This window comes from Pleurodeles waltl, chromosome 8 (assembly GCF_031143425.1).
Source record: "Pleurodeles waltl isolate 20211129_DDA chromosome 8, aPleWal1.hap1.20221129, whole genome shotgun sequence".
NCBI classification, from domain to species: domain Eukaryota; kingdom Metazoa; phylum Chordata; class Amphibia; order Caudata; family Salamandridae; genus Pleurodeles; species Pleurodeles waltl.
This window is the reverse complement of record NC_090447.1, coordinates 329,019,296-329,031,492: the sequence shown is the minus strand read 5'-3', so window position 1 is coordinate 329,031,492 and position 12,197 is coordinate 329,019,296. Positions and strand designations below refer to the sequence as shown.

Here is a 12,197-nt window from a genome sequence, read left to right as displayed (position 1 = left end):
CCCAGACTGGCAGCCCACCCGCTTACACTTGACACCCTCCCGGACCGAGTGGTGGATATTGGCCCAGAGACATCCAGTCTGGGATCCAGGACGGAGTTAAAGTCCCCACCTATCAGTGTAGTACCTTGAGGGAGGTCTGTCAGAACCCGACGGAGCGTAAGTAAAAAGGCGTTGAGCCCAGCTGGGGGGGCGTAAGCACTCACTACATTAAATGGTATGCCGTGTAGCGTTCTAGTTACTACCATGAATCTACCTTGTGGGTCTGAATGTGTGGCTGTGACCACCATAGGTAGTGTGCGATGGAAAAGGATGGCCACCCCTCTAGAGCCCCTTGAGAATCCTGCATGGTAGACCCTGTTATAGCCCCCAAGTGCCAGCATGGGACGGTTAGTGCCGAGGAGATTAGTTTCTTGCAACAAGACCAATGACGGGGCGTACCTGCGCAGGGTGCTGAACACCGCGGATCTCTTGATTTTGTCTAATAGCCCGTTTATATTCCATGAGAGAACTTGTCAGTGAGTGAGCTGTATACATAGTGCTGAGATCGTGAAATGTCGGGAGCCCGTCTGGGGTCCCAGAGGCGAATGTTCTAAGCGAAGAGGATCGGTGTAGTAGGTGCAACAAAATAAACCTATCAAAACAACTTTACTAAACCTTAAAGAAACATTTACCCCTCCCAACCTCCCCCCACCCCATACTTCTACCCAGGAAGCATCTGTCGCCCAAGTACCCAACTGGGGTGTCACAGTCATATGGACTGTCCCTAAGTGGAGTAGTGGACCCCTCCTTACAGTCGGATCAGTTGCAATCGGCTGCTATTAGCCAAACCTTGGATATTACTGTAATTTATCGCGCTGCGTTGTGTGTGTGCCCCCGCTCCCATCTGCACGGATCAGTGCCAAGTGTGGCTGTCCCCCCCCTAATATGATGGAAGCCAGTGCGTGAAACCACCTTAATCAAGTGTAGGGGATTGGCTCAGGTGGTCCCCCTCCTGCCCCGGGGCCTCTCGGGAACCCCCGCCCCCCAATCGCTCAGAAGTCCATGTCTGGTTCATTGTTCTTGTCATCCTCTGCCGGGGCGTCGGCACTCCTCTGCCTTCCGCGTCTGGACCTTGTCCTTTTGCGACCTCTCCGTGTGTCCAGTCGGGGGCCGGCCCCAGCTCCAGTTCTCAGGGCCCCCCAGGCGGGCCCATGGGGCCCCGTCGGTTCACCGCTCCCTCCTCCGTGAGCCAGTCCCATGCCTCTTCGGGTGACTCAAAGAAGTGCGCTTTGCCGGGCAGGATAACTTTGAGGCGTGCGGGGAAGAGGAGCATGTAGGAAAGTTGCATCGCTCTGAGTTTTTGTTTTACTTGTTCGTATGACCGACGGCGGGTCTGGACCTCCTGCTTGTAGTCAGGAAAGATCAAAATTTTGTGGTCGTCCCAGAGGAGGTCGGGGGAGCGTCTGGCCTCCCTAAGGATGGTATTGCGGTCCTTAAAGTTAAGAAAACGTGCGATCATGGGTCTCCTAGGCCCGCTCGGCGGGGCCGCGGGGCCAGAGCCCTGTGGGCCCGCTCAACTGCAAACCATGGTGAGAGGGTGTGTTCCGGCATCCAGGACTTGATCCAGCCCTCCAGAAACTCAGGGGCTTTGCTATCCGCTGCTCCCTCCGGGAAACCGACAAAGCGTAGCTTGTTGCGCCTGGAGCGATTTTCGGCATCTTCGGCCCGGCGATACAGTTAACCAGTCGGAGTTTGCAGCTGAGCTACTTTGGTCCTAAGGTCCGCCAGGTCGTCTTCGGTCTGTGATACGCGACTTTCCACTTCCGTGATCCGGCCCACTGCATTTCTAAGGTCTTGTCTGAGGAGGCCCCAGTCTTCTCTCACCTCCCCAATTTTGGTTTCGAATGCCTGCTGTGATGTTTGGATTGCTTGAAGGATAGCACTGACCCCCCCCCCCCGGGTTCGGCTCGCCAGGCGGGGGCCCATCCCCGGCCAGAGAGGCCGCCGGTGTAGTAAATTGGTCGATCTTCTGTTGGGACGGTTGCGGTTGTCTGGAGGCCCTGTCCTTCCCCATGATTCACTCAGGAATTGAGCAAGGCCGCCGTGGCGCGGTCCAACCCGGAGGGGGTGTCGTCCTCGCCAGGCCAACGAGTCAGGGGGCGTCCCCGTGATGGTCTCCTCCGGAGCAGCGGCCGACCACCAGTCCCCCTCCCCCCCCCAGGTCCGGGTAACCGGGCCCCAACCAGCACACCTCCACGGCACCCCGGGCCCCGTGGTCCCCAGGGGGCAGGGTCGCCCACCGCGTCAAGAAGGGCAGGAGGAGGGGGGGACTCACCCCAGTCGCTCCCGGCCTTGTCCTGCTGACTTAGGACCACTTCTGATCCCAGGGCGTCTGGAGGGGGTGTCCCTGGAGTCTCTGCCGTCTGCCAGGTATTGCGATGCGGTGCCTGGGGGACCGAATGTCCCCTCGCCCCTGTCTCCGTCCAGGCGCCGACCTCTGGTCCCAATCCGGACCCAGCTGTGGGGCACAGCACTCCCCAGACTCCAGTGGGTCTCGGATGTAATAAGGAAGGGGGGGGGGGGGGGGGGGGGGGGGGAAGACTATTTCTCCACTCTTCAACCCCGAGCCCCGTCAAGAAAACAAGGAGGGGGCCCCCGTGGGTCTCACCGGCCGGCGCGTCACTGGTGCCTATCCCGCTGTCCTCCTCGGCCCTTTGTCCACGAACATTCAGCTGGGGCAGGGCCTCGCTGCCTCCTCCCGTGCTCGGGGCTGGCCCCAGCACCCTGCGCCCACCATCCGGGAGGAGCAACTCGTTTCAGGGGGAGCTGCCCCGCAAAAAAACACCAAGTGGGGATCAGGTGCTGCCGCCGGCAGCCGATGAGCGGCCGGCCCGGCCGCACAACCGGTGCAGCGCCTCCACCGGGGGGGGAGGGGGGTGGGTTCACCAGCAGTCGACACGCCTCCGTGGAGCCCGGCCCGGCAAGCGTCCAGGCCGGGAGCGCAAGGCCCCACTGGAGGCCCTGGCTGCCGCGGGCCCAACCAGACCCTCTGACGGAGCGCGAGTTCCAGATGTTGCTCGTTCCAGGGGGAACTGCTCCGTAAGGCACCAGGTGGGTATCAGCCACCACCGCCGGCAGCCGCCTCGACCCCCGGCAGCACAGTCGGTGCAGCGCTTCCACGGGGGGCGCCAGCAGTCAATGCGCCTCCGCAGCGCCCGGCCCGGCAAGCGTCCAGGCCGGGAGCGCAAGGCGTTACAGGGAGCCCTGGTCTCGGCTGCCGCAGGCCCGACCAGCCTCTCCGAATGAGCGCGAGCCCCGGGTGTTGCGGCTCACGGCCGATCGGGAGCACCAGTCGCCAGAGCACGCCCGGGGGTTCCGTGATTGAGAGAGTGGGGGCAGAGAAGGTGGATTGTTCGGGCGGATGACGGAGGGGTCCAGAGTACTCTTAGAGTGCAACCGCCATCTTGACACCCGTAGCCACGCCTACCCTTATCCGGCTTCTTAATGGTCTTTCGGGGTGATTGGCCTGTGGGTGTGCATTTGCCCCCCCCCCCCCCATTAAGGGAGGCAGGTTGCTTATTTTACTTGAGAGGCTGTAACACGGTCAACCATGCAGCTTCTAGATTTTCAAAGTCTCTTCGAGTTGTGTATCACTGAGATTTGCTGGGTACATGAGTATAATTGGACCCTAATAGCTCTGAATTGTTAAAATTTTCATAAGACCTTCGTTGCTGTTGAACCAGGCACATCATGATATGGCTTGTATTACATGTAGAACCCGGTTCTGATTTTTAGCACAGCCACTCAACAAATGCACATGGACCACCACCAGATGATTTTAGAGGCAATATCCAGAAAAGTGTCGTACATCTAACTCTAATACTTTGCTGAATGTATAAGTGCACTAACAGTGAGAAGATATTAAAATATATGCTTCAACACCTTCCAGACGAATAGCAAAAGTGGGTAAAATCCATACTTCATAAAGGCATCAGAATTGCTTAATGTTGGACTTGGATGTGGCTAACTCCTCACAGTGAGTGTTCTCAGAATACACTCCTGGTTAAGAGTTTCAGGGTTTAGAAATGAAATTCAGGTAAACATAATTGGTAAATCGTTTATTGGATAACATTTTAAAAGGCCCCTCAGTGTACTAAACTGTGGAGTGAATAAAGAAGGCCAGTGATACTGCAGGGCTGATAAGAGCACTTGCAGATGAGGGGTTCCTTTTGTTAGAGTTCAACGATTGGCAATAAGAGGACATAATGCCCTACAGGGATAGGCCACAAAGACCGATCCTATCCAGGGGTGTTCAAGGGCAAACACAGCAGTACAAGAACAACCCAGGAAGACAGTATTTTCACTCAAGAAGAAAACCAGGAGGCCAAAGCAGCACAGGAAGCATTACTTCTAACCTATAACTTATTGGGGACACCTGCATTACTTATAATAGCAGGAGTTGACAGAATCAAGGACTGGCTGCAAAATTAGCAATCCATCTCAACAGGCAGGTCGCTACTAAACATTATACAATTCAGATATTACATAGAGTTTGTTAGAAAGTAACCACCAATTCCTCAAAAGCAGAGTTAAATGTACGCATGCCGATGTAAACGGACTATGCATTAACGATGCAGTAGAGCAATTGAGCAACTCCTATCCCAAGAAAGGTGCCAGAAAAAGATCCCATTCTTATTCTGACTACCTAGCCCTCTTAACTACGATTACGATCTTGACTAATGTTGCGCTCTGAGATTACAAAATCGTGACTGGTTGTCGTGCAGCTTAACTTTGACCTTCTGGAGGATGCGTCAGCAGAGGGTCCATTATCTCTTTGGCTCTGTGTAGGAAGCAAGCCTGGTGTGTGGTGGACACTTGGGTTGTTTGCACCTTATACCAGGTCAACAGGCATTTTTGTGAGCTGTACCCCTGCGTGCCGGTAGGTGGCACTGATCGGCTTCTCTGCCATCAGCATCGTCCGCGCCAAAAGTGACGTTGTCATTCTTATATAGGTGCCACCCAGCACATAAAATGTTTTAAGTGCTGCAGGAACTGCTTGGCACGGAGGGGTCAACCCCAAGTAGCACACACTGTGACTCATCTTTTCTTAACAAGCTCCAAGGCATAAGCAGCTTTCACACCAGTCAGGCATGCACCAAAGAGCATATCCATGACAGAAGCGTGTACATCTCCAAAAAATCTGTTGGACACATCCATGCGTGTCAGCAGACTACAAAACTGGTTAAAAAAAAAAAAAAAAAAATGCCCTTCCCGGGCAATTTGTAGAATCAAGGCCAGCACAAACCACACTTGGCTGTGTGTTGTCCACCATCAATTGACTTCCGGGACTGCTGGCAAAATCTGGCTGGCCATGTCCTAGAAGGCATGTGTGTAGACACCCAATAAACAAACTACATTTAATGACCACAATGCTGCATACTCTTCGCAAATACAGATAGAAGCTGCATGTAGAGGGGGACCCCCGGTCCCTGCTCCGGAGCGAAGCACACAAAGGAAAGGGAAGTGACCACTAACCGCAACAGAACTCTTCAGGAACCAAAAAAGCTTGCAACTCCCCAGAGGATCTCGCCATGCAACATTGTTTCTCCAGCTCCTTCCAGCAACTGCAACATTTCCACAGCTGGGCATCCTCTGGGGTCAGCAAGATTTCAGCTGCAGCAAAGAAGCATCCACAGGCACCTAAGGCAATGACGACCAGCTGCTTGGATCTTCTGCCATCCGGCTCCAAGAAGAATCTCCAACACAGGTGGTGGGTCTGAGTGGTCCCCTTGGTCCTCTCTATGAGCTGTCCAACTTAGGAGACAGTGAGCCCTTGCCTCTCCTTGCAGGACAGTACCCCCCTTGTGCACTGCAACCCTTGCAGCAGCCAAGGCTTGTTGACTCCTGCTCAGAGGGATCTTCGGACTCCAAGTAGCCCTGGCCTCCAGCACTTCATCCTTGCAAGGACAGTCACGCCTCTGCTGCTCCGGCGATGTTGGACTCCCCTCCAGGTGTGCTGACTGCGCCTCTCACTTACTGTGCCTGCTGCCAGTGGGTTGCCCGTGAGGGCTGTGAGTGCTTCTTCCGGCTCGACCAACTGCTGAGTTAAAGGGTTGAGTCCTCTGGAAATTGCTGGTCCCCTTCTTTGTTGCAAATCCTCTTATGCCCAGATTTGCATTTGCCAAGGCTTGTTGGTGGTACTCCTGCCACAGCAACCAGCGTGGGGCATCATCTGCAGAGCTCCAAGGACCTCTGCAGCTCCTGGGCTCTACAGCTGATCCTCATCTTCCCTCGTCGACCTAGATCTTCATCCACAGATCTTCAGACACAGAAGGGTGGGTAGTGGCTGCTGTCCCACCTGGACTCTCCTGGATGGACTGGACTCTGGTCCCTTCTCTTGCAGGTCATCTTCTTCCAGAATCCACCGTTGGGTTCCACTGGACTGGACTGGTCCTTCTATCTTCCGTTTCCAAGTCCCCTTGTTAGACTTTGGGAACACCAGGTAACTTGCCTCTGGTTGCTGGGGGTCACCTAGGTACACTCAACTCTTGGTCTCGAGTTCTCCCAGCTTCCTTCTAACTATTTCACATCCTTGGGTGGGGGACCTAACTTAGCATTCCACTATTTTAGTATATGGTTTGCCGCCCCTGCGACCCCCCCCCCCCATCCCCCCACCCCCTAAATAGTCCCAGCTATTTTCTACTATTTCTTGCCAATGCTGCTTGTTTTTCCATAATTCCTAGTACTTAAGGTGTACTTGCCTCCAGTTGGGGGACTGCCTATAAGTAATCTAGTTAAGTGCTACTGTAATAAACTATCCTTTATTTTTGTAACACAGTGTGTTTCCTTTCGTGTGTGATAAGTTAGTGTGACTGCCATGGTATTGCAAGTGCTTTACACTCACCCTAGATAAGTCTTGGCTGCACACCACAGCTACCACTAGAGATCCCTGGCTTCTAGACACTGTCACTAACTAATAGGGGTTGCTTGGACCTGCTATAAGGTGCAAGCACCATAGGTGTCCACCACACACCAAGTCAGCTTCCTACACTCTGCATGGCAGCCACCGACCCACAGTTCCCTCTGGTCATGTGATGAATATACTTTTCTTTCTACAGTAGTGTGCGTCAAAGACCTCGAGGCCAGACCATTTTTTACATTGAGTTATGACTAATATCTGTTTTGGACTTCATTTCATAATGATTCCCAGGTATGGACAGGGCTCAAAGAAGGTGAACAGATATTAGATTCCAATTTACAGTTTTTGTAAATCCTCGCCATCACTAGGATTTTTCTAGATAGTGAAGACACAGTATATCTGTAGAATAAACATTTGCTCATACTCATTGTTTTTTAGATGCTGCCCATTTTATAAGGTTTTATTTTTTAATGTTGAAGCTTTCATGACTAATATTAGTTTTTTGTCTTGCAGTTCAGTTTCACACTGCTCACTTGTATGAAACTCAGGTGAGTCCCTTATTTGTTTTCCCTTTGCTTAAACTACAATTACTAAAACAGTGCGAAAGAATTGTAACTGGAAGTTTAGATGCACTTTTTGTGTCAGCATGTGAATTGTTTTTATTGTAGTGAAATGTGTGGAATTGACCATGTTAAGATTACAGTATCTGCAGAGTACAGTATTTACACCACTCAGTCATTCATCTTAACACCTGACACAGTTACTATTACAGATGGTTCAAGGTATTTATGTATGTTTAGAGGTGGCAGTGTCAATGCTCAATTAGAGGACTGTGAGGGAATACGGTTAATGGAGGATTCTTATGGAACTGGAACAAATTCATTCAGACCAGTGGGTACTGTATCCTGGACATGGTATAATTATAGGCAGTACATTGTTAGGTTTGAGAAGTCATCTAAATGCAAAGGACAAATTTGCCACGCTTCTTCATCCAGGAAGTATGTTGGCACTGATTAACAAAAGAATCAGTTAAGCAACCTAGTTTTTTTTTCTGATGGCACAGGAAGACAAAAGCTTAGGACAGTCTAGGCTGTTAAACGTTCATCAAGTACATGATCATGAAGATTTTAAGAATTCCCTTTATCATAATATCCCTCTCTTCAGACAGAGGAAATTTATGTTCAATGGCATGTGTGGCTGTAGAAACACATTCTGTGCATAAGCTTGCCATCTAGTGTTGGGTTCGGGGTGGTACTACTTGTTTTTCTTCTAAGAATGTTTTTGAGTCACAAGATTGAGTGATTCTTACGCTAGGTGCTAGTGCGCATGTGCATCAAGTCCTTTGTTAGATTGTTTTTCTCTGCCATCAGGTTTGGATGGGTGTTCCTCTTGCTCAAAGTTCTCGGCTTGAAACAACCCTAAACCGGTTTCTCTCGGTCTTCCTTCCTGCAATGGTATTGTTTTTGAGCGCATTTCTTTCGCATACTAACCTCGGTTCGATTTTCACTCTCGAAATTGATTGCCCTCCCTACACCTCTGCCCCACCCTTCATGCTGTTCGTGCCCCTTTTTGGTCCTACTTCCTACACAATTCTTCTGGATATGCTGCAGACCTGATGAATCAGACTCCATTTCCCTTTTGCCTTCAATGTCATTCCAAGTTCCCACACAGATCAACACCAGGTGTATGATTTGTGTCTCTCCCCCGACCACAACGAGCAAACCTGCAATGTCTGTTGATCTTTTCGGCACAGAAGAGCTCGCCGACTCAAAATGGCGTCTCAGGCTCCAGAGGACACACCAGATATTATCGGGGAGGAGCACGTGTAGGAGGGAACCACAGAAAGAGAATGCCTTTTCAATTCAAGGCTCCGACATTCAGTCCGACATCGAGAGCCAAGAATTGCAGTTGGCGCAGACCGTGAGTACAAAGGTCCCTGCACCCACTGTAGGAAGATGGCACTGTATATACTGTGCCAAAAACTGCCAAAAACGGTGTCATGTGCAGAGTCCAGGGTTCCCCGGAGGCTTAACAGAGGATAACATAGGTAATACTAATGCTCTCTTTTGTGGTAGTGTGGTCGAGCAGTTAGCCATATTAGAAGTTAGTGAAAAGCTTTTGCTGTACATTCAAAGTCAAGAAATGAGGCACACACTCGATGACTAACTCCAGGCAAATATTTTTATATAGCAGAAATATATTTTGTTACTTCATTACTAGAACCAAAAGGTCTTTGTTACAGGTACTTACAATTGTAAGTATGTATCAAGCATATATATCAAAGGTACTTTGTTTAGGTTTTGCAGGTAAAACGGTTTACACGTAAGTAATACTTTTCAATTTTATAATTTCACAATGCAGTTTCTCAAAGGATCCAATGCAGTCCTAGGGCAAAAAAAAGTATTAGCACAGTTAGCAGGTAAGTTCTCAATTTACAATCCCAGTCTTCACGGTTTAGGTTGTCTACAGGTTAAAGTTTAGATTAGCCCCAACAGTGCATCACCAGCAACACAGGGCTGGCTGAGTGCAGAGGTCAAAGTTGGCGCCTGGTTTTCAATAGAATCCTATGAGGACTGGGGGACTTCGAAGAAAACAGATTGCAGATAAGTACCCGGGACTTCAGGGTGCAGACCTGGCGTGTATAGAGGAGCTCTGGAGGGGGCCACAGGTCAGCACCAAATATACAGCCTCAGCAGCACAGGGCCGGCAGGGTGCAAACACAGCGTCAGGTGCCAAATGCTTTTCAATGGGAGAACCCCAGGGGTCACAAAGATGCTGCAGGCTGGGTCCAGGGGGTCAGTTCTGGAAAATCAAAGGCTGGACAGTTAGGAGAGGTGCCCGCTGGACATTGCTGGAAGTCGGTCGGATTTCCCGAGGCCGGGGGGCTGCTGGTGCAGGTGTACCTGTGGGTGTCAGGAATCTTTGTTTGATCCGGGTCGCAGTCACTGGGTTTCTCCGGATTCAGAGTGCAGGTGTCGTCCATGAGGGGTCAACCCAGGGTGGACTTGAGGTCTGAATCGCCTGGGTACGTTCTCTGGACCGGTGGGCCACCTGGACACGGGCTGTACTCATCCGGTGCAGAGTGGGCAGAGCTCATGGATCTGGGGTGGTTCTGGAGCCGGTTTGGAAAATTTCTTCTGGACGGAGCCGCTGTCCTCTGGAGTTCTTGGTCCTCTGCTGGGTAGGCAGTTCTCTGGTGGTTTGTAGAGGTAGCTGGTCCTGCATAATGCATCGCCTTTTGGTAGCAGGAGACTTGAAGCTGCGGTTAGGCAAGGTATTGTGGAGGTGGGAGGAGGAGGGAAGCAACATCTCTACTAGATGGAGTGCCCTGGGGCACTGTAACAGGAGGCCTGAGCCTTTGAGGCTCACTGCCAGGTATTGCAGTTCCTGTAGGGGAGAGGTGTGAAGCACCTCCACCCAGAGCAGGCTTTGTTCCTGACCCCTGAGAGCAGAAAGGCTCTCAACCCATGGGGTCAGAAACTTGTCTGTTGCAGTCTGGCACAGACCGGTCAACCCTACACTAAAGGGTTGGGTAAAATACAAGGGTCATCTCTAAGATGCCCTCTGTGTGCATTTTACAATAAATCTCTCACTGGCATCAGTGTGGGTTTATTATTCTGAGAAGTGTGATACCAAACTTCCCAGTCTTCAGTGAAGCCATCACAGAGCTGTGGAGTTCGTAATGACAAACTCCCAGCCCATGATTTTAATATGTCCACACTGCACTTACAATGTCTAAGAATTGACTTAGACACTGTAGGGCAGGGGTCTCCAACCTTTTCTGTAGTGAGAGCTACTTCTGGTCAATGAAAATGGTCGTGGGCTACTAACGTCCAAGCAACTCGCAGATTTTTCCTAGAGACCCTCCCAACGCCCAGCTTCATTTACTTTAAGCTTAATTTCTTCAGAGGCCAAACTGTGATTTGAACAAAATACTTGGAGTTCCCTAGATAAGCTTCACTCCTGGCTCCTTGCTTCCAGCAGGGCACACGATGGCTCTGAAGTAACCCAGGGCCTGTGAGGAACCAGCAGTAGCGCCAGGTGTGGAGCCTCTCACCTCTGCTTGGCCTCTCTCACACAGACCAGGGAGAGTGATGACTTCTCTGTGAGGAGGGGAGAGGACCGGAGGTACACTCCCCTAACAAATGTATCTTGTGATAAATAGTTGGGTACAGGGGTTTTTAGTCGGTGCAGTGAGGTGTCTCCAGGATTTTCCATTGAATTTTACACAAACAGAAAGGCACACACATTCTCTCCTTCACTCTGTTTGGGAATACTTCAAAAATGCTATTTTTTCACAAAATAATATTCTTTCTCTCTCTTAGTGCCCCTACCAATCTGCATTCCTCTCTGACCAATCTATGCCCCTGCCCAACAATCAGTGCAAGAAAGGGGGATGAGGGACAGGAGTGGCAGGGGGGGATTGGAGGAAAGAGCCGAGAGCGTTGGCACTTCAGTAAAGGGCCCAGGCACGAAAAGAGCTTTTTAAGGGGGGGGGGTGGGGGTGGGGGTGGGGGTGGGGGTGGGGAAGAGAGAGCAAGGAGGGTACAAGCACTCTTTGTACCCCTGGCACGCGTGACAATAATTCACAAGAAATACTGGCCCAAAGCTACCAATGCTTAGAGGAGCTTTCCTCCTCTAAGCATTGGCAGCAGTGGGGCCAGTATTTCATATGAGTTATTCTCACGGCATACATGACATTAATCCATTTGAAATAATGGCCCCAATGTTGCTGATGCTTACAAGAGGATTCTCTCATATAAAAAAACACATACTTTTTCTGGCCCTGGCACGTGGCGTCACAATGATTGTCACGCCGCGTGCCAGGGTCACAAAAAGTGTATGTTTTTTATATCCATGGAACGTGTATCATTTATCTATCAAACGATACGAGTTGCATGGATATTAAAAAAACAAACACTGTTTGTACCCCTGGCACGTGGTGTGAGAATAATTCATATGAAATACTGGCCCCACTGCTACTGATGCTTGGAGGAGTACATCTCCCCTCAATCCTATATGAGGGGATTATATAGAGGTTCCCACAGAGGGAACAATACTAGAGGCAGAGGAAAGACATCCACTTCTAGAATCTCCATCTCCACTGCCAAACAATGACTGCCTCCACCTTCCACCACTCACCACTCCTGTAGGGAGAAGACTTCAACATTTTTACCCACAATGGTCTGATACCTCCACCGACGAGTAGGTTCTTTCCTTTATCCTAAATGGTTACTGTCTGGATCTCATTTCCACTCCACCAAATATACCCCCTTACACACACTTTCACAAGAACATC

At 50.8% G+C, this 12,197-nt stretch overlaps 1 protein-coding gene across 2 annotated transcripts in view; it reads left to right on the top strand.

Annotated features, from left to right (window-relative positions):
• Nucleotides 1-12,197, top strand: part of KDM6A (lysine demethylase 6A) — a 709,557-nt gene that overhangs the window by 170,853 nt on the left and 526,507 nt on the right. For both annotated transcript variants that reach the window (XM_069204190.1, XM_069204189.1), the window contains exon 8: nucleotides 7,412-7,446. In XM_069204190.1, the coding sequence (XP_069060291.1) occupies nucleotides 7,412-7,446 (35 nt within the window). The remainder of the gene's footprint in view (nucleotides 1-7,411; nucleotides 7,447-12,197) is intronic.